The 22,685-nt window shown below is 42.0% G+C and overlaps 1 protein-coding gene across 2 annotated transcripts in view; it reads right to left on the bottom strand.

The window, feature by feature from the left end:
• Positions 1–22,685, bottom strand: part of MRPL3 (mitochondrial ribosomal protein L3) — a 139,779-nt gene that overhangs the window by 31,515 nt on the left and 85,579 nt on the right. For both annotated transcript variants that reach the window (XM_089652054.1, XM_089652055.1), the window contains exons 7-9: positions 10,339–10,447; positions 8,276–8,353; positions 6,344–6,421 (exon numbers count right to left, since the gene is read on the bottom strand). In XM_089652054.1, coding sequence (XP_089508180.1) covers positions 6,344–6,421; positions 8,276–8,353; positions 10,339–10,447 — 265 coding nt within the window. The remainder of the gene's footprint in view (positions 1–6,343; positions 6,422–8,275; positions 8,354–10,338; positions 10,448–22,685) is intronic.

Here is a 22,685-nt window from a genome sequence, read left to right as displayed (position 1 = left end):
CCATCCCAGCACCACTGTAATCCAGTAATTGTGTCAACATTATAAACATCTAACTCTCTATTGTCATTCATCTCACTACAGCAGAGGTATAACTAAAACCTTCAGAGCCCAGGTGCAAGAAACCATGAAGGTCCTCCCTAAACCCGCCCCCTCCTTCCCTCCAAGCCAGGACCCTTTATTACGGTCCAGTAGTGGGACCCTTTCACATGTTCTGCAGCGGGCTCCCTTCCTGCCATCTTGGGTAGGCTTGCCACTTTTTCTTCAAGCCGAACCCAAACACTTTAGTAGTGCACAGCAAATTTTTTTTTTGTAGTATACACTATACATATATTTTGTGATTAAATAACATTTCTAATCATATGGATTTAATCACAAGAATTCAATTTTACATCAGAGTCCATAGAATTCCCTGTTTACATCTTAATCCGCAGTTTCCCCTTTACATCTGAATTTGCAGAGTTCTCTTACACTGTAAGGGAGAACTCTGGGGACTCTGATTTAAGGGGGAACACTGAGAATTCTGATGTATAAAGAGAACGTAATGTAAGGAGGAACACACTGCAGGCTATGGTATAAAGGAGAACTCTGATATAAGGGGGTCTCTGGTAACCAGAGACCCCACTTACATCAGAGTTCCTAGCACTCCCCTTTAATCAGGGTTCCCAGAGCCCCCACTTACATCAGAGTCTGCAGAGTTCCCCCTTACATCAGAGTCCACAGAGTACCTCTTACATCTGAGTCCCCCTTACACTAGTATACTCATTCAAAAGCAGGAGAGAGAAGGTAGAGAGGGGGGAAGACTTCAGTCACAGTGGATGGACGGTGAGCTCACTCACCCCAGGATAGAGGTTCAGGCATTGGTAGACAGCACCTTTCATCATCCGGCATCTGGGCTTCAAACTTTCCACCATGTATCCCCTTTTCTGAGGCAGACACAGAAGGAGGAGGAGCAGATCCAGCTCTCTCCTCTCCTGTCCAGGACAGGGGAGGGACTATCAGTGCTGGCACTGGGCTGTGTGACAGAGACACACTCTCAGCTCAGAGCACTGCAGCCAGCAACCCCCTTGGGGAGCCACAGTAAAGGCTTTCGAAGTGCCAGGAGCGCCAGCGGGGGACCACGGAAGAGGAGGATCAGGGTTGCTCTGCACAAAACCACTGAACAGAGCATGTATGTATGACATGTTTAATAAATAAAAATTCCTTCAGAATTACTTTAATGTGAAATCTTAAAACAGTGTAATGAGGTGGCAAAATAGACTGTAGCATCAACAGCAGAAACATCTTAGTACTGGAGTTTCAAAAAGTTAAAGTGGCCCATGCTGAGACTACTATTCTGAAGGTTTGCTGCTGTTGTAAGAGACTGAACGTGTTGCTAAACCCACAACAGTAAAATCAGTCTGTATATGCAATAAAGCATTCTTGTTATACTCTTCTGGAATCTATTCTTGTGGAATCTAAGGGGATAATCCTCCAAATTGTGTAAAAAGGCTGTGTGATCCTGTGTTCTCTGATCCTCCCCTTCTTCCACAGTCCCCAATCCATCTGCTGATAGTACAGAGCCCTAGAAGGCACTCTGCACATGCACCAAGTTTGGTGTGTACTGCAAGAGAGGTTTGTTTTTTTTTGGGGGGAAGGGTGCATGTGATCGGCAGAGGGCCAATCAGCACTGTCCAGACAGAGGGTCAGGGGTCATGCAGCCTCATAAGACATACAGAGGAGAATGAAAACTGCTCCTACAAGCTTTAACCAGTGCTCAGTAGGACACTGATAGAAGTCACAAGACTGCTATATACTGCTGATGAGCTATTTACTAAAATAATTGCATTTCCATGTTCTGTGCACTGTGGAAGACTGGATATAGTAAATGCAGGGTCCTGGGGTTAGTTACACTTTAAAATTAAAAATCTGGAAGCACAGTGGTCTATTAAAATGTATTTTTATTTGTGCCTGCTACAAAAACTGAATTGTTACTATGGGTTACCACTTTTTATTGCTCTACTGCAATCATCTTCAAACAGACAAGAAACAGATTCAAATTAGTTTAAACACAGATGTTATTTTCCAGTCTTAAGAAACAAAATACATATAATACAGTTACATCTATTTTCTGGCCATATTATCCTCTCTCTTTTCCAGTGGGATCAGGTTTCTATACCATATGTATATCCAGTTCCCAGAATACAAACAGTAAGCATTTATAAGGTCCTTGAAAAGGCAAAGATACTACCCTTCAGCAAAACCGCATGTGGGGAAAGAGATTTGCTGAGCTGAACCTAGTTAAAGCGGCCCTTGTACCAAAATGCAAGGTCTGCATATGTGGCTGCCCACACCCCCTGTTCACAAAACACTGCATTACGGAAATCAAAATAAACATAAAAAGACATGGGAAGTAAAACAGTTCAAAATAGTGTGCTTACTCCAGGTTCTTATCATTGGACCTCATAATGGGATTGTGGGAAAGTTCAGCATTGCAATTCTTGCAGGACTTCTTTATAAGGTAGAGTATTCTCACCGGGATCTGGGATCCTTATATTTTCCATAATTTCACAAGAATTCCCACTGATGTCACCTCATCTAGGCAAGCCTGCTAGAAGCCTGGGAGTAAGGCAAGTCTTTTTAAAGGATTTTTGCTCAGTGTTTTTTTTTTTTTTTTGTTTATAACTGTAATACAGCATTTTTACAGCAGGGGGTGGGGACCGCACATAAGTGTACCTTATATTTTACTGCAAGATCATTACAGTGTTACATCACAGTGTATTGCCAGCTTAAAAGAGAAGTTTTATCACCGAAACTCAGGCGGGGCAGGCTGCATTGATTTAGGTGACTACTTTACAGCCATTCGCCTAGATCAAATTAGAGAATGGTTTCACCAGACCTCAGACACCCCTTGGGTGGGACTTGAATCTATGCTAGTCCCAGGACACCACCTGGCTCATGTCTTACTAATAGACGCCTGGAAACCTTGGACACAAAATACCTTTCCTCCGCTATACAATCCATTCTAATAGCCTGGAGAACACTGATGACCAACGCCCATACTAAAGCTCATATCTCCTCATTACCCTTCCCTTTGAAAAGCATGGAGCTTCTTATCCCTTATCTAACACCACAGACATACCTAGAAAAAGGACTTCGACTAATATCTGACCTCTATCTATCCAACAAAATTAAGTCTTGGCAAACAGTGAAGACCGAATTTCGACTATCAGACAAAGAGTTACCAGTATTATCAAATTGCACATGCGTTACGCAACCTACCTTTTGAAATTAACTGGATCTCTGATATGACCTGGGCTAAACTAACGACTACCAGAACCCCCACTAAATCGACTTCCTTTTTTTATACTAGCCTACATGAGAAACTATAATTTGTCAAACACCCAGCTATGCTCCAATGGGAATCTGACCTGTTGAAAAAATTCTCAGAGAACAAATGGAAATCTGCCATTAGATCCCAATATAAAACATCTAGCTGCATAGGCCACTGGGAAATGCCCCTGAAATTACTACACGTTGGTACTATACCCCTTATCGAATTTCCAAATTTAGTGCACTTCACTCTCCCCTATGTTGGAGAGATTGAGGAGCAGTGGGTACACTTTCACACATTATGTGGTACTGTAAAAATATTACTAGTTTTTGGAAAAATATTTTTCAAATTATATCAGAGGTTATAGGACTGATCATAGAATCTAATCCTGCTCTTGCTCTGCTAAATTTGGGAATCTCAGACATACCGCACTTCTCACATGTAGTGATTTCTCATATCTTAATAGCGGCTAGAACTGTAATAACCAGAAACTGGAAAAACCCACAAGCGCCCAATCCCTCTGAGTTTATACAGATTTTGAAATTAAACTGAGTACGAACAGCTTCTGGCCATAAGCAGTAGTAAGTTCTCTAAATTTCTTCAACATTGGAAGCCATGGCTAACTTGGACTGATAGTTCTGTTTAACTTACTGTACTGTATTTACCAATGTACCTGATTATACCGTTTGATTTGTTACTGCCATTTTCTTTGTTTCTGTAACAAAACTTATGACATATGGACCATGTTAATGTCTATCCTTGATTCTTAAGGTCTAGTGTTAGACCTTATCCACTGTAATGCCTTAAAATCCTAATAAAAATCTATTTAAAAAAAAAAAAAAAAAAAGTTTTTTTTGCCATACTTCTCTTTGGGTCACAAGAGTGCACTTATTTCTGCACTCCTGTGATCCAGATATTTTTTTTCTTCACTATATCTCACAGAATTAGCTGTCGCTTTCCCTGCAGTTAATGGAAACTTTGTTTCTTTTAAGAAACTAAAAGGAAACATTGTTTTTGGTGAAATAAACTAAAATAAAAAACTTTCTTTCTTTTAGCTGGGGAAAGACAGCTAAATTTCTGAGCTGTAGTGAAGAAAAAAAAAAAATGTGAATTACATTTAAAAACCGGCACCATAATAAATAAAAAATTGGAGTGGGGTCCCCCTCCCATCCATACCAAGCCCTTCAGGTCTGGTATGGATTTTGAGGGGAACTCCCACACCAAAATTTAAAAAAATTAAATGGCGTGAAGGTCCTCCCTCTCATACATACCAGACCCTTATCCGAGCATGCAGCCCGGCAGGTCAGGAAAGGGGGGGGGCCGAGACACATGATGCCACATGGGGTGGGGTCACTCGGGTGATGTCCCCGGGGTGCCTTGCCCGTTACATATTTAAGAACTGTCAAACCACTGGAGCAGACAGAAGGCTGGAAGCCATCGTCGGGAGCGGAGCTTTTTTTTTTTTTTAATTCTTTATCGGGGTGACAGCGGGCGTCGTGATTGAAGTTAGATCTACTGCGGGGGGCATTCTTTTAGTTTTTTCTTTTAATAAAGGACTTGTCAAAGATGGTGTCCTGTCTTTTTTTTCAAACTACACTTCTTGTTTTTTGTGAATGAGTATGGGGTACCATGTACCCCATACTCATTCACATGGGGGGGGGATTTGGGGGCCCCCTTGTTAAAGGGGGCTTCCAGATTCCAATAAGCCCCCTGCTCACAGACCTCCCACAACCACCGGCCAGGGTTGTGGGAAAGAGGCCCTTGTTCCCATCTACATGAGGACAAGGTGCTTTGAGGGGGGGGAGCCCCCTCTGCCCCAAAGCACCCCCCATGTTGAGGGCATGTGGCCTGGTATGGCTCAGGAGGGGGGGCACTCGCTCATCCTCCCCTCCTTTCCTAACTTGCCGGGCTGCATTTTTTAAAAAATTTTGCTGTGGGAGTTCCCCTTAAAATCCATACCAGACCCCGAAGGGCTTGGTATGGATGGGATGGGGGACCCCATGCCGTTTATTTTAATTATTTTTGTTAATTGCCAGCAATCCTTTTACATTCAGCTGTCAGTGGAGAACCCCGCTGACAGCTGAAACATTAACACATGGTTGTCACTACTAAAATACCGCATGACTTGATAAAATAACTTGTGCGGTATTTTAGTAGCGTTTACTTTTTTCTGATCTCCGGAACGGATTAATTGGTTTTCAATGCATTCCATGGGAAACGGCATTCGGTTTACAAATTTTTCGCTATACGAAAACTCCTGCAGAACGAATTAAATTTGTAAACCGAGGTATTACTGTATTTTACGAAAGTAAGCAGTGCTTTACAAAGTACCATTCATATCAGTCCCTGGCTAAAGGACATTTTATTCAGTGTACACACATACCAAGGATCAATTTGGTTAGAAGCCAGGCTGTTTTTGGGGGTCTAGGGGAAACTTTGAGCATGGAGAAACACCCAGAGTTAATTGTCCCTGGTAGGATGTGAACTGAAGAGCCAGAAAGTTGCATGAACCAGAACCACTGTGTCGGATACAACCCTAGCTGAAAATATTTGTGACAAGTACAGTAGCCTTCAAACACTGGTATGACAATTCTTCCATATTATTTTCCCTTAACTTAATCACTAATTGCTGGTTTCGCTAGAGCAAACCTCATCATATACACATGTACATGTTAAAAAATATATAACATAAGATTACATAATGGTTATGTCTAAAGTGGATTTTTACATAACTGGACCATAAGAACCCTTTCAGAAAGGAGCGGAATCTGTTCGCTTATTAAAGCCGAGAGTGCGGGTGACAGGTCCGTGTCTGTTCAGTTTCTGCAGAGTGGATACGGACAGAGCCTGCTCTGTTCTATAGACCGGCAGATGTAAAAGGACTCTGTTAACACCCACTGGTCAATAGGGGTGAATGGACTGTCTAATCAGGTCCACCTGAATAACTGACAGGTGGACCTGATCAGACCCTTCGTGTGAAAGGGGCCTAAATTACAATTTCTTGAACATATTCCGGTAAGGACGAAAGCTTACCTTAACTAAACAGTTGCTGTGCCCAGGAATAGAGCCGTTCACATAAATGATGTTGTGTTTTGTATTTATTCTCCACACCTGTTATGAATATATATATATCATTACTAAACAGAAAGGTGACACATTGAACAATGACTATGTGCTAAGTACAGTAACCAACAGCAAAGGCATGTAAGAAACAGCAGATATGGAGTAGAGTCTTAATGACAGTAATTACTAATAACATTTTCATCAAGTATAAATGCCAAGTCTGTTAATTACCCAATCAGGCCCAATACGTTTCTGGGTATATCCTCTAATTATTTTAGTACTACAGCAATCTCATGAGGTTCATGAAATGTTCCTTATATATTTACTGAAGATACAAGATAACTAGCCTACAGTTTATATGAAGTTAAAAAAAAAATATAAACTGAAATAACAAAAATAACTAAAAATGCAGTATTCAATCAGTTTGGTGGTCTAGCTTTAGGTTTAGAGACCAAACCATTTCCCTTTCAAAAAGTGTATTCTTATTGTTTTTATCCTCTGTTATAAATACTTTTTCAGAATATTTTGTAACATTTGCAAAGGAAAATATCTAAAATATGCAACAAAACTGAAATTCATTTATGTATTTCCCATACAGTATCTATAAAAAAACACAGATGTTAAGACATTTGAAAATGTATATGAAACAAATGGAAATCCATCAATTCAATGAATATTTAGAAAATTAGTAGAATAGGAAGCAGTCTCTTATAATTGTAACATTAAGGGAATTAAATCGACTCAGACATCATGACTGAACAAAATGGGATCACACTATTCAGGGCCTAAAAGGCTGGCCATGGATTACGCTATTCTTTTTGCAATCACCCAAACAAATGGGCTCCCCAGTCCACATAACCAAGGAAGATAGAGGAATCCAACCCGCTGTTTCATTGTATTCTGATAGTGGGACTCTTCCACTGTCAAAACACACTAGTCAGCAGCTGCAGCCACTGACTGAGAAACGTTTTTCAATATCCCTGATCAGCTTGTGTGGAGCAGGAACGGCCGTACATTGATCGAAATTCATCCCTGCTGAACTGGCTGAGTTTCAATCTATCTATGGCCAGTAAACCCAAAATATATTTCTAAGAAAATTTGGCATCATATCTCACGGTTTCCCTATAATGTATTTCTACCTTTGCAATCAAATTTAAGAAACCATATGTTCCCATTCATACCTAAAAAATAATTTTAAAAATATAAAATAATTACCGCTCTAGTTATTTCTGGAGCTTGGTTTGCTCAAAATAGCTTGCAATGTGCAAACTTGGGGACACATTTGTTTAAATGTTCATTAAAATACAATGTACCACCCAAGCCTTGAGACATTTTTTCATTTGTTAGGACAGACAATGTACACCGCGTAGCTGTTGCCTCATAATTAGCAGCAGGCCTGCCACATACACTTCTTTAACAGAGGACTGTTGGACCTCCTATCAGGTCTTTCAGGCTGCCAGCCTAATGGCCAACTGAAAGAGTTTGCACATGATACCAGTCCTCTACTAATCAGAATTATATACAAGTATTAGAGTTCCTGCACCATCCAGCATCACCTACCCAAATTAATAACCTCCTCCCCATACTGGGACAGACAACGATAAACTGGTGTTTATGCATTGTCCACAGGAACCAAATTTCAGATTTCTGTAGAACAGTTAGATTACTGAATGAAGAACGCTTATAGACAAGATTTTACAAAAACCTGTTAAACAGTTTAACATAAAACAAAAAATTCTGCTTCTCATGATAGGTGCCAATGAACAGAATAACGTTCCAATAAAGAGCTGTAAAATATTACTAAGTCTTAATTAAATAAGTAGCATTTTGATACCAACAAGGTATAAATGTGGTTCCCCAGAAAAAAAAAAAAGCGTTCAAAAATAAAATTAACCAACAAACCTTAAGAGCATAAGCTGTCCTGTAGAAGTTCCCCAAAGGCCCGGGCATTTTTGTTCCTGGAAACACTCGCGCTGGATCCTATTTCAAGATATTAATATTTAAACTTCTTGAGACTTAGCAAAGAATTAACTGTGATACAGTTTTAAAATACATTTTTTATATTATCTTTTAGTCCCGGTTCACATACAGTATATGCGTACTGGATGTGGTTTGAACTGCATCCAATCCGCATGACGTGAAAAAAACATTGCTTCCTATAGTGCATGTTCACATATGTCTAGTGCACTGGCAGTGCAAATTCTATGAGTACGGTTTGAAAAAGAGTCCTGTCCGATTTCTGAGCAGTGCGGTCCGGTTCAGGTGTGGATTACATGCTATTGACTTCTATGGGAACCGTTTTAAACCGCCAATGTGTGAACAGGATAACCCTGAGAGCTAATCCTGTCCTGAACCTGGTGTAAACCTGATATGAACCGCTGAACTACTGTATAAATTTAGTGCAGTACTATAAACTCAAATAAAGTGCTAAATAAATCACTGTACATATGTGAATACAATTGTGCTTTGTGACAATAATATGTGCTACATCAAATAAATATCAACACATATATGTAAATAAACTGCATACACCAGTGCAAAATAATGTATTAAAATACCAAATGAATCATATACATGGTGAACTGTCCCTTTAATACTCCAAAATCTTCACATGTACTTAGGTGATATACCTCCTGTGCATCATATACCATCAAGCAAGTGTCCCAATGTTATGGTATCAAATTACTGGTGAACTGTCCCTTTAAGACCGCTGTGCTCCAAGTGAATTTGTGTGATCACTCTACTACGCGTATACATGTATATTGCCGCCTCAACCTCAGGAACATTTCCAAAATCTGCCCCTTCCTAACCAATGACACCACAAAACAACTTATTCACGCCTTGGTTATATCCCACCTTGATTACGGCAACTCCCTCCTCACTGGTCTACCGTTACACAGGCTATCCCCCCTTCAGTCTATTATGAATGCTACTGCTAGACTCATACACCTTACCAACCGATCAGTGTCTGCTGCCCCTCTCTGCCAATCCCTTCACTGGCCTCCAATAAGCCAACGTATAAAATTCAAAATACTAACCACAGCTTACAAAGCCATCCACAACACTGCCCCTAGCTACATCACTGACCTCATCCACAGATATCGGCCAAATCGCCCACTCCGCTCCTCCCATGATATCTTCCTCTCTAGCTCCCTCATCACCTCCTCCCATGCTCACCTCCAGGACTTCTCCAGAGCCTCTCCCATCCTCTGGAACTCCCTACCACAGCATGTCCGGTCAGCCCCCACCCAGTCTGCCTTTAGGCAATCTTTGAAAACGCACTTCTTCAGGGAAGCCTACCCCACCTCCACCTAAGAACTGTACTTGAATCACCTCCACCAGATCATCCCCCCGCAGCTATCACCTTTTGTATCATCTCCCCCTGTCTTAGATTGTAAGCTCAACGAGCAGGGCCCTCACATTTCTTCTGTACTGAAATGTATTGTAATTGTACTGTCTCCCTTATATTGTAAAGCGTTGCGCAAACTGTTGGCGCTATATAAATCCTGTATAATAATAATAATATATATATGGTGCTCCTGTGTCACCCCTCAGTGCTTATCCACCTCCGACACACTATTGCGCTTACCTTCTGGTTTGACCTGAATACTCAGGTCAAACTGCAACTTTCCCTTAAACCCAGGAGGGTATGCTGGTACAAAAGCTCTCCGCCTCCTTCAGCACCTCTAAGCTCCAAAACGCTCCGCAGATAAAAGAAAACAAAACTTTCGGTTTTGGCTAAGGGACCAGAAGTGAAAGGAATTCCCCCCCAATGGGACACAGATGGCAAAAAAACTGAAAAGGTTATGACCTTCCCTTAATCTACCCAAAATGGAAAAGAAGATTTTCCTATAGTTCTACTTTAAGTTTTACATGGCTAGAGAAAGCACAGCTGAACACTCCTGGTATATAATACGTTGTTCTCAATATCAAACATAAAAAGGAGAAGCTAATTTGTTACTCACTCCAGCAGCAATAGCACCAGGTCTACGGTGTGTTTTTGTTTGTCCATGCGATGCTGGCTGTCCGCTAAATCCCCATCTTTTCATCACTCCTTGAAACCCTTTACCAATCCTGCAATAACAATAGACACAAAAATTTAAAAAAATATCACTCCGCAGTCACTTATTTTAAAATCATGGGTCAAGTTCAACAGATATTCCAAGCTATCTTTATAAGCAACCGCATCTAAAATGCTGATAGCAAGGGTAATAGAAAAAGTAACAGATATTACAAAATGAATAACGTTAAAGGGTAACTGCAGTTTAAAAACACACACACTTAGGTCCATATATATTTGGACACAGGCACAATTGTTTACAGGTTTTTACCAAAACATATTCTAGCTATAGTTATATAATGGATATGGGCTGAAAGTGCGCACTCTCAGGTTTAATTTGAGGGTATGTACATCCAAATTGGAGGAAGGGTTTAAGAATTACAGCTGTTACGAGTAGCCATGTCCCCTTTTTCACGGGACTAAAAGTAATTTGACAGTTTAATATAATCATAAATAAAATGTACATTTTTAATATTTTGTTGAGAATCCTTTGCTGGCAAGGACTGCCTGAAATCTGGAACTCATGGACATTACCAAAGACTGGGTTTCCTCCTTTCTGATGCTTTGTCAGACTCTAACTGCAGCTGTCTTCAGGTTGTTCTTTGTTTGTGGGTCTTTCTGCCTTTAGTTTTGCCTTTAGCAAGTGAAATGCATGCTGTTTGGTTCTCTTTCACAAAACTATTTTCAATGCAAGCAAAGTGACTGCATGGAACTGGATGCAAGTAATCCCCCACCTACGTTCCAATCATGGGTCCTAGAGGTGAAGCTCACCCTCCCATATATAAACTTAATTTACTTATAAAAAGGGTGTCCTGCTAAATAATTGGATTTTTTCTACATATTTAAAATCCATTTCTTGCAGTACATCATGGGACACAGAGCAGGCTATAATCATGACTATGTGGGTTATATGCCACCTATAGGTGAATGCACACTGGCAGATCAATCAAGCACAAAGTCCTCCCCTATATAACCGCTCCTACACAGTAAGTACTTTAGTTTTGTAGCAAGCAATGAAATTGCAGAAAGAGGGGAGGGACCTCTGTGTCCTGTGATGTACTCCGAGAAATGGATTTTACAGGCAAGTATATAGAGAAAATCTAATTTCCTTTATTGTACATCACAGGACACAGAGCAGGCTATAATCATGATTATGTGGAATGTCCCAAAGCAATAAATAAAAAATCTGAGGGGTGGGTGACACCAAAATAACCACCGCTATCAATTCCAAAGGACCTACTCAGCCATTCATAATACACTGCGGCCAAAGGCAGAATCCTCCGCAGCTCTGACATCCATGCAGTAAAACTTTCTGAATGTATGAACCGAAGACCATGTAGCGGCCTTGCAAACCTGAGCAACTGATGCCTGATGACAGATAGCCCAAGATGCCACCACACTCCAGATAGAGTGCGTTCTCACCCGAAATGGTGGTTCCTTGTCCTTCAAACTACTGGTTGAATGATTAACTGGTGGATCCAATGTGAAATAGTTGACATTGATGCCGCCTGCCCTTCCTGGGCCCTTCTGGCAGCACAAACTAGGATTCCTGACCTGTACCGACAAACAAGTAAATCCTGACTGCATGAACTACATCTAGAGTATGCAGTGATCTTTGCCCTGCTGACAGTGGACTAGAAAAACATAAAGGCAAGACACTGCCCGGATTCAAGTTAAAACTAAAAACCACTTCAGCCAAGAAAGAGGGATGAGGACGCAACATCGCCTTATCATGATGCAAGACCAAGAAGGCCATGAAAGAGCCGCCAGCTCTGACACTCTTCTTGCCAAAGTGATAGTAACCAAAGAAGCCACCTTCCGAGTCAAGGGACTAATGGAGTATCTTGAATTGGTTTAAAATGTGGCTTCTGAAAAGACAGTCAAAACCAAGTTCAAGTTCTAAGGACACAAGGGTGGCCTAACAGGCTGGACTATTCACGTTGCACCCTGGACACCATATGAATCAAGGAGTGAGAAACATGCAGTCTCTGGAAAAAATGGCTAGAGACTAAATCTGACCCTTAAATGGTACTTAAGGCCAAATTCATTTCCCTTCCCAATTGGAGAAAGGACAAAAATCACACAATCGCATATTTCTGCAGGTGCCACTTCCTACCTTCAAACTAGGCAAATAAGATTTCCACATCCTGTAATGGAAGCTCCCTGAAGTCGGCTTCCTGGCGCTCAACAATGTGGAGAAAACAAGACCCAAGACAATAGGTCTGGCTAGACCTGAAGTGTCCAAGGTGCACCCACTGCCAGATTCACTATCGGTGTACCAAGAACTACCTGGGGGGGGGCTTAGATTAGGGAGAACTGGTCCCTAAGGTGTTACCAGTGCATCTACCCCTATTGCCTGTGGGACTCACATCCTGGACAAAGCCTGTCCAACTAGTTGTAGAACCTGGAATCTAGCATATCCACATCCAGACTTCCCCAACACTCGCAGATTGCTGAGAGTGTCTCGAGATGCAGGGACCACTGTGCCGATCTTAGCAGCAGATGACTGGGGGGGAAAAAAAAACCCTGCCAGTTTTCTATACCTGGAGTATGTACTGCTGACAGAGACAGCACATGCTGTTATACCCCAGACAGAATGTGGTTCACCTTTTTCTGAGCTGCACGACTGCTGGTGCAATCCTGGTGGTTGATATACACCAGTGGCATTGTCGGGACTGAACCCTGACCAAAACCTGTGCCACTGGTTTATCCAATAATCCAGAACAAGGTGTACTGCCTGAAGTTCAGACACTGATGGGAGGTATTCTCTCCTGTGAAGAAAAGGTCCTCTGAACTGTAGCCACCTCCGAAAACAGCCCCCAACCAGAGAAACTGGCATCGGTAGTTACTATCTTCCATATCACTGGAAGGAAAAATTTCCCTTTCTCTAGATTCTGAACAATCAATCACCAATTCGAACTCTGCAATACCCCGGGGACAGAGCCCTCTGGCAATCCCATGCTTGGACCTTCATGTTCCAGACAGACATAATGTTCCTCTCCTGTGTAGGAGGGGTAACATAGGGGAAGGCTTCCTGTTTGATTGATCTGCCAGTATCCATTCACCTAAAGGTGGCATATAACCCACATAGTCCTGATTGTAGCCTGCTCTGTATCCAGTGAGCTACAATAAAGAAATAACAAAATTTGGGCTAGATGGTTAGCGCAACCTGCCACATGTTTAAGGCGATTCCCCGAGTGTTTTCAAAATTCATGTTATTTAATGCTGTGAATTACTGAATGCTCCACTCTGTGGGCCATCAGTAATTGCTGATAGACCTGCTATCCATGGGCTATTCCCCTGTGGCACTTTCCTCATTGGCAGTCCCAGGGGACATTACTATATGTACAATTGATACATGTAAGTGGTTTGTTTACACGCATGCCATTTCCGTAAGCAGCAAAATATTATGTTTCTTGAAAACTTTTCTTCCCATTTACGGATGTCTTCCCCTTGACACCTCTAATTTTATGTAATATTCATTCGCATTATGTTATGCAAGATTGGCTTATATCTAACAGCTGTACTATGTTGTCCTTGTATTGATCTCAATAAAGTTGTTTTTGACCTGAAAATGTAATATATTATGGCAACCTGGAAGTGGTTTGTACACAGTTGGTGTACAGATTGCCCCTCAGAAATGGCAGCGTAGTGTGTTACTGATGGTAGCCTTTGTTACGTTGGTCCCAGCTCTCTGCAGGTCATTCACTAGGTCCCCCCGTGTGGTCCTGGGATTTTTGCTCACCGTTCTTGTGATCATTTTGACCCCACGGGGTGAGATCTTGCGTGGAGCCCCAGATCGAGGGAGATTATCAGTGGTCTTGTATGTCTTCCATTTTCTAATTATTGCTCCCACAGTTTATTTGTTCACACCAAGCTGCTTGCCTATTGCAGATTCAGTCTTCCCTGCCTGGTGCAGGTCTACAATTTTGTTTCTGGTGTCCTTCGACAGCTCTTTGGTCTTCACCATAGTGGAGTTTGGAGTATGACGGTTTGAGGTTGTGGACAGATGTCTTTTATACTGATAACAAGTTCAAACAGGTGCAATTAATACAGGTAATGAGTGCAGGACAGAGGAGCCTCTTAAAGAAGAAGGTACAGGTCTGTGAGCCAGAAATCTTGTTTGTTTGTAGGTGACCAAATACTTATTTTCCACCATAATTTGCAAATAAATTCTTTCCAAATCAGCCAATGTGATTGTCTGGATTTTTTTTCTCATTTTGTCTCTCATAGTTGAGGTCTACCTATGATGCAAATTACAGGCCTCTCACATCTTTTTAAGTGGGAGAACTTGCGCAATTGGTGGCTGACTAAATACTTTTTTGCCCCACTGTAACAAACTATAGTGCACTGAATTTAGAAAGGGAATCCAAATGTACAGCACCATAAAATGTATTAAAACACAAGATACAAACAGGGTTCTGTTAGCTAAAGTTCAACATTTTCGTTTTGTGCAATCTATTAGCTCTTTGCTTGCTCCGGTGTAAAAAATAAGTCGCTGTTTACACAATTTCTTTATCAAAAATGATTGAGTTCACTCAACAGAATGCACATACATTTCTCAGGTGTAACTAGGCTGGTATCAGGTGTCGGAAATTAGGTCAATACCAAAATATGCATAACCATTAAAATGCTCATCGCAACATCATAAATTTGTTGTCAAATGAACTTTATTCTCAGGCTGGCACTAAGCTGGAACAGTCCTGGGCAGCAGAAAACTGGCAATTAAAACGACTCACTGGCTGTGGTAGTTAGCAGCTGCTTCCTGAAATTTATGGATGCGTTTTAGCAGGCATGATGCTCAGTGGGACAGCTCACCTGATGATGCCAACCTAAGCAAAGTACATGCTCTTTATGTAATATTACAAACATATTAAGTGGAAAGTAGGTTAGCAAACAATGCTCGTCACCACTTAATTGGATCTCTCCACAGCTTTTCTTAAAGTCTCTGCAGAAATGTTCACTTGTATTAGGCTTTGGTTTATGGCCTTTTTAAAGATGACCTTGCAATACAAAAATAATTAAAAACAGGGGCATTTTTTTTTCCAACTCCAGACTTCAGCTTTAAGAATTGCTAGTGACACTGTCTGGTCCACAAACTCCATACATTACCTGTATACATTTATTCTGGAACAGCCACAATTGAACATACACAAAGAGCATAGAAAATGTTTCCTTTCTTGTTTCATGTGCCCTCGCTGCACTGAAATCTCAGTAGGCAGCAGACAGAGACATCAAGCTGAGAGACTGATGACATCACATGTCACACGACAAGCATACAAAAACCTGCTGCAAATAGGCTGCAGCCATTAGGCCATATTCACAAAGTAGTACTGCAGTAACAGGTTATGTGTTTTAATTGTGGATGGCACCCCAACACACCACAATGCACTACCCTGCGTAGTAGTGCTCTTCTGTGTTGCTTAAGTTTTGATGCTCCTTAATTATTCAATCACAGGCATAGGGCCGGCATTGCACGGTACCATTACACTGTAATTGAAGGGTGTTTTGGTAATGCCCCCTATGAATGAACCTAGAATACCCAGAACTTACAGTATTGCCCTCGATCTTCTGGGTAGAATGATGTTAGGCTTCATTCAACCCAAAAACTAGGCACATCTTGTAGCAAAAAATACCTAGTTCAGACACCTCTGAACCAAAGGTGAGAATTGCAGCATAAACTAGGAACCTTTGAACAGATTACAAAAAATTCCCAGAGTCTGGCTTTAATTAACAATCTAGGACTAAAAGTAATAAAGCAACTTGCAGTAGAAACCTCACATTGTCTATATGGAGTTAGGCAGCCCATACATGAGTCAGATTTGCGGGCTGAATGAGAAAAAAACAAAAAAAAACAAAAAAAAAACCAGTCTCGTTTCCTCCATCCATATAGAATCTTCCCTGCTGAACTATTGTATTCTAAGAGTGGGGAAACTTCCCTGCCATCAGAATACACTGATCAGCTTTGCCGGCTTGTTTTTATTTAAATAACAAGCATGTCATACTTTCTTGCTCTGTGCAATGATTTTGCAGAGCAACCCTTACCATGTTCTTCTCCGATCCCCCACCAGCGCTCCTGGCATCCGTCCCTTGACCAGTGCCCTCAACAGCGAGCCGATTACTATGGTGTGTGCTCGCTCCCAAGTCCCACTCTATATAGAGCCACGGCTTGGTCCCAACCCCTGCTCTCTCCTCATTGGCTCACTGGCTGTGATTGACAGCAGTGGGAGCCAATGGCTCCCACTGCTCTCTCTCAGCCAATGAGGAGAGACAGACCTGGGACAGCCGAGGCTCCAGTGCTCAGCACTGAATCGAGAGGGGACCAAGCTGAGTAATCGGGGGGGCTGTGGGGGGAACAGCGCACAGATTTTTTTTTTTTTACCTTCATGCATAAAATGCATGAAGATGAAAAACCTTCAGCTTTTCCAACCACTTTAAATAGCACCCCTAAAACTATTCTTAAATGTTACTGGTGTGTAGGTACACTGAGTGCGGTGTAATAGGTTAATCGCGTGCATCTATCCATTGTATTAGGTATGTAAATTTATATTTTTATGACAACTTTTTTTTTTACACTTATCCCTATTGCCGTCATAGTGCTGTAACTAGAGAAAAGCGATACAGAGCCCAGTCTTCTTACTCTGTAAAAGTACATTCACAGGAAAAGAACTAATTGAATTAGTTCCAATGAACCAAATGTATTCTAATAACATTAAGCATTACAATTATATACCACTGGATTTCATATTACAAATAAACCTATCTGCATACTTGATTACAATGAGAAAATATGCTCTAAAAGCTTTGGAAATTATGTAGATTTTTTTTTCCTCTGACATATGAATGACAATCACTTCATCAATGAGAGGTTATTAATGATGCTTTGAACTGAATCCCCAGCCAATCTCACCACCAGACTGCAAGAACCTGACATTGCAACAAAGGGGGAATTTGTGCCTTAGTAACATATAGCAGAACTAAACTCATTTAAAAGAAAAGACTATCCTCCAGATATATGGGTTCAGTATTTGTCCTACACAGCATCCCAGGAGCCTTGAAAACCTAGTGTGCTCTATAAGTCGGAAGTTTCTGTTATACATATCAACTGGGAAGTCCATGCCTGAGACCAATTTCTCTCACCCCTCATTTTTAGTTAAGCTGGCCATACCACTAGTAGAATTTTGTTTGAAATATTTTTGTGGGGGCGCTCGTGAGCAGCGCATGATGATGGCCGCCTGCTGATCCCGCTCCTCCACCCCCAGGAACATCAGCTCCTTCCTTGCCTCCTGGGGAGCCTGCTTTGTCCCCACCCTTGCCGTCATTCTCCGCTGACCCCTTGCCATGTAAGGGGAAGAAATCCGCGGCCTCCAGTGCTCGATTGCCAGGCCAGTCCGGCGATGCGGCCTACTCGCCGGCCACTTCCCCGCCGCTACCCTCGGGCTGCCCGAACACCCTCTTGGACCTGGAGAGCCTGCCTGACATCCCTGCAGACCTCCAACAGCCCCCTTTGCGGGACACCAACCTCCCACAGCCCCCCTTGCGGGCCGCAGACCTCCACAGCACAGCCTTCCTTGCAGGCCGCAGACCTCCCACAGTCCCCCTTGCGGGACGCAGACCTCCTGGCCAGGTTTAAGACCATGCAGCAGGAGCTTCACATCGCCACCTCCAGACTAGCGACTCATCTCACCAAGGAAATTCACGAATTGGGAAGCCGTTCTGATGTTCTTGAAGATAAGATGGACGCCACGGCTGCGGTGATCGAAAATCATGAACAGGACCTTTCAGACCTGAAAAGAGAGCTTGACGGCTCTCTTGCGTCTGTAAGATTTTGAGAATAGGTCCTGTTGGGGTAAATCTTCGCCTGCGTGGCCTGCCCGAAGCCATCGTTGACCTCACATCGACTTTTTCAAGAGTTGGATCCGGCAAGACCATCTGGAGTATGATCGCATTCATCGGGCTCTGGGTCCGAGGAGGTCTGAGGGTCCTTCCAGGGACATCATAATAACTTCACCTATTACCGTACAAAAGAATCGCTCCTTCACTCTGCGCTAGACAAGCAGGATCTTCGCTTTCAAGGTCATCCGTACCAGCTGTTTGTGGATCTGGCACCATCCACCACACACAAACATCAACATATGAAACCCTTCACGTTAGTCCTCTTGAACCATCAAGTACCGATGGGGCTTTCTGTTTAAGCTTACGTTCGCGTACCAAGGTCGAAGCCATGTTGTCCACAATCCGGAAGAAGCCAAGTCGACCCCGGAGGTGCTACACCTTCTGCCCTCGTGGAATACCTCCGACAGACTGGTGCGGCCCTCCGGTTCACATCCTCCATCTCAGCTGGGGCGTATATGGGAGAAAGTTGGCAGCTGTAAACGCTCCCTCCCTAGTACCCCTCCGTTGTCCGGATCCTCCCGCTCCGATCCAGGTTGAGTACGGTTGGATGGGTAAGCTTTTTCACTTTTCAGATGGCTTGATCCACTGCCGTGACTCTCGGCATTTCTGATGGGGAGGAGACCTTGACTGGACCTTGTTGGGCAAACTTTTCGTATATTGCTTGTTTTTAGTGTTACAGTTTGAAATGTTCTTCTATGCAATACTGGTCTGTACTGGTGGTGATCTTCGGCCCCCACCGGCTCCTCGCGGTCAAACTTTGAGTTGAGAAAAATTTTTTTTTTTGGGTAGGCCAGGGGTGGGCAACTGTGTCCCTCCAGCTGTTGTAGAACTACAAGTCCCATGAGGCATTGAAAAACTGACAGTTACAAGCATGACTCCCAAAGGCAGAGGCATGATGGGACTTGTAGTTCACCAACAGTGCCCACCCCTGGGGTAGGCGATATGTTTGTAAGCTTTGTAGATTATTGTGTCTTTTTATATATACACAAAGAACAACCTGAAGACAGCTGCAGTTAGAGCCTGGCGATGCATCAGAAAGGAGGAAACTCAGTCTTTTGTAATGTCCATGGGTTCCAGACTTCAGGCAGTCATTGCCAGCAAAGTATTCTCAACAAAATATTAAAAATGAACCTTTTATTTATGATTATATTAAATTGTTCAATTACTTTTAGTCCCTTGAAAAAGGGGGGATGGCTACTCGTAAGAGCTGTAATTTCTAAACCCTTCCTCCAATTTGGATGTACATACCCTCAAATTAAACCTGAGAGTTTGCACTTTCAGTCCATATCCATTATATAACTAACTATAGTTTGAATATGTTTGGTCAATACCTGGAAAAAATCTAAAATTGTGCCTGTGTCCAAATAATATATGAACCTATATGTACCTGTGTGTGTATAAATTTTATATATATATACATACACTGTATATATACACACATACAAACACCCAAAAAAGTATTTGGACGCCTGCCTTTACATGTACATGAGCTTGAATAGCATCCCAGTCTTAGTACATAGGGTTCTATATTGAGCTGGCCCACCCTTTGCAGCTATAACAGCTTTAGCTCTTCTGGGAAGGCTGTCCACAAGGATTCAGAGTGTATCTTTGGGAATGTTTGACCATTCTTCCAGAAGCGCATTTGTGAGGTCAGGCACAGTCGGAAGAGAAGGCCTGGTTTGCAGTTTCCATTCTAATTCATCCCAAAGGTGTTCTGTCAGGTTGAGGTCAGGACTCTGTGCAGGCCAGTCAAGTTCCTCCACCCCAAACATGCTCATTCATGTCTTTATGGACCTTGCTTTGTGCACTGGTGCGCAGTCATGGTGGAGCAGGAAGAGGCCACCCCCAAACTGTTTCCACAAAGTTAAGAGCATGAAATTGTCCAAAATGTCTTGGTATGCTGACACCTTAAGAGTTCCCTTCACTGGAACTAAGGGGCCAAGCCCAACTCCTAAAAAAAAAAAAAAAAACCCACACCATAATCCCCCCCTCCACCAAACTTTACACTTGGCACAATGCAGTCAGGCAAGTACCGTTCTCTGGGCAACTGCCAAACCCAGACACGTCCATCAGACAGAGAAGTGTGATTCCTCACTCCAGAGAACACATCTCCACTGCTCTAGAGTCCAGTGGCGGTGTGCTTTACAGAACTGCATCTGATGCCTTGCATTGCACTTGGTGATGTAAGGCTTGGATGCAGCTGCTCGGCCATGGAAACCCATTCCATGAAGCACTCTACACATTGTTGTGCTAATCTGAAGGCCACATGAAGTCTGGAGGTCTTTAGCTATTGACTCTGCAGACATTTGGCAATTTCTGCGCACTGTGCGCTTCAGCATGAGCTAACCCCGCTCTGTCATTTTACGTGGCCTACCACTTCGTGGCTGAGCTGCAGTTGTTCCCACTTTGTTATAATACCACTAACAGTTGACCATGGAATATTTAGTAGCAAGGAAATGGATGGACTTAATGCACAGGCGGCAACCTATCATGGCACCACGCTTGAGTTCACAGAGCTCCTGAGAGTGACCCATTCTTTCACAAGTGTTTGTAGAAGCAGTCTGCATGTCTAGGTGCTTGATTTTATACACGTGGCCATGGAGGTGATTGGAACACCTGAATCCAATGATTTGGAGGACTGTCCCAATACCTTTGGCAATATAGTGTATCAAGACCATCCTTAATGCAAAAAAGATCAGTAAATGCCACCGAGCACTCTGCTGGTCCAACCTCAAGTTAACATCTCCAATGCCAAAGAAAATATTGAGCTTGACATTTGAACTAAAAACCACCAGGACTGTAAATGACTGGATTACTTTAAATTAATGTAGCAAACACTTGTATTAAATTTGAGTACCACTCGAGTCTAAGCTCCAGGAAACAGAAAACCACTAATTGGCTTCATATCTCAAGATTATCTTTTAATGGATTTGGGAGAAATCCATGCACAAACCTTAACAGCAACTAATGAAATCTATTAGATAGTACACAGCATGCACATCTGCTTTGAGTGTACATTGTCCTTTTCCTAAAACCTAACACTTTGCCTGATGACATATTTTAAATAGGTTGCCTTGGCAGATCTGTACATAGCCAACTGCCATACAACCAGTTATGTATACTGTTAGCCAAGAATTATGCATCGGAATACACTAGAAAAGCAGGAGATCATCTATTAGAAATTAGACTAAAAATGTATTTCACCTAGGTTTACCCACTTGACCTCTGGAAGGTTTTACCCCGTTCATGACTAGGGCATATTTTGCTATTCGACACGGTGCTAATTTAACAGGCAATAGCTTGATCACGCAACACTGTAACCACATGAAATTCTCCCCCCCCCCCCCACATATATAGAGTTTTTTTTGGGTGATATTTGATCACCCCAGGGTTTTTATTATTTATTATATAGATGAAAACAGACCACAAATTTTGAAAAAAACAAACTATATTTTCTACTCTCTGTTATAAAACATATCCAATAAAATCTAAATTCTTCATAAATTTAGACCAAATGTATTCTGCTATTGGTCTTCGTTAAAACAAAATCCCAATAAGTGTATATCTGGTTTGTGTGAAAGTCTACGAACTATGGTACAGTACTCAGCATAAATGAGTACACCCCTTTTGAAAAGTAAGATTTTAATCAATATCTCAATGAACAGAGAACAATTTCCAAAATTTTGACATTACATTACAGAACATTTGTTTAGCTCATTACATGAAAGTAAGATTAATAATATCTTAGATTACAAAATCTTTCATTTTACTCAAATTAGTTGATGCAAAAATAACTACACCTAGTATTTTGTATGACCTTCATGCAAAATACCAAGTCTTCTAGGCATGGAATGAACAAGTTGCTGACATATTACATCTATCTTTTTCCATTCTTCAAGAAGACCTCTTTTAAAGCCTGGATGCTGGATGGGGAGTGATGCTCAACTTGTCTCTTCAGAATGCCCCATAGGTGTTCGATTGGGTTTATATCACAAATCACTTTCACCCTGTTCTTTAGAAACAATTGAGTACTGTCCGTGATACTTTTTTTATTTGCACTAACATACAATTTTGAGGACAAGCTTTCGGGGTATGTCCCCTTCTTCAAGGTCTAAGCAGTACTATTATACCCTATATACCCTGTTCTTTAGAAATGCAACAGTGGCCTTAGATGTGTGTTTTGGATCATTGCCATCTTGGAAAAGTGCATGATGACCAAGGGCATGGAGTGTTGGTAGCATCTTCTCTTTCAATATAGAGCAGTACATCTGTGAATTCATGATACCATCAATGAAATGTAGGTCCCTGACACCAGCAGCACTCAAACAGCCCCACAGAAGGACACTGTCACCACTA

Source organism: Staurois parvus, unplaced genomic scaffold, assembly GCF_062004578.1.
Source record: "Staurois parvus isolate SC_StPar_1 unplaced genomic scaffold, SC_StPar_1.0 ptg000670l, whole genome shotgun sequence".
Taxonomy (NCBI): Eukaryota; Metazoa; Chordata; class Amphibia; order Anura; family Ranidae; genus Staurois; species Staurois parvus.
Note: the sequence above shows the minus strand (reverse complement) of the source record. Positions and strands in the feature narration are given on the sequence as shown.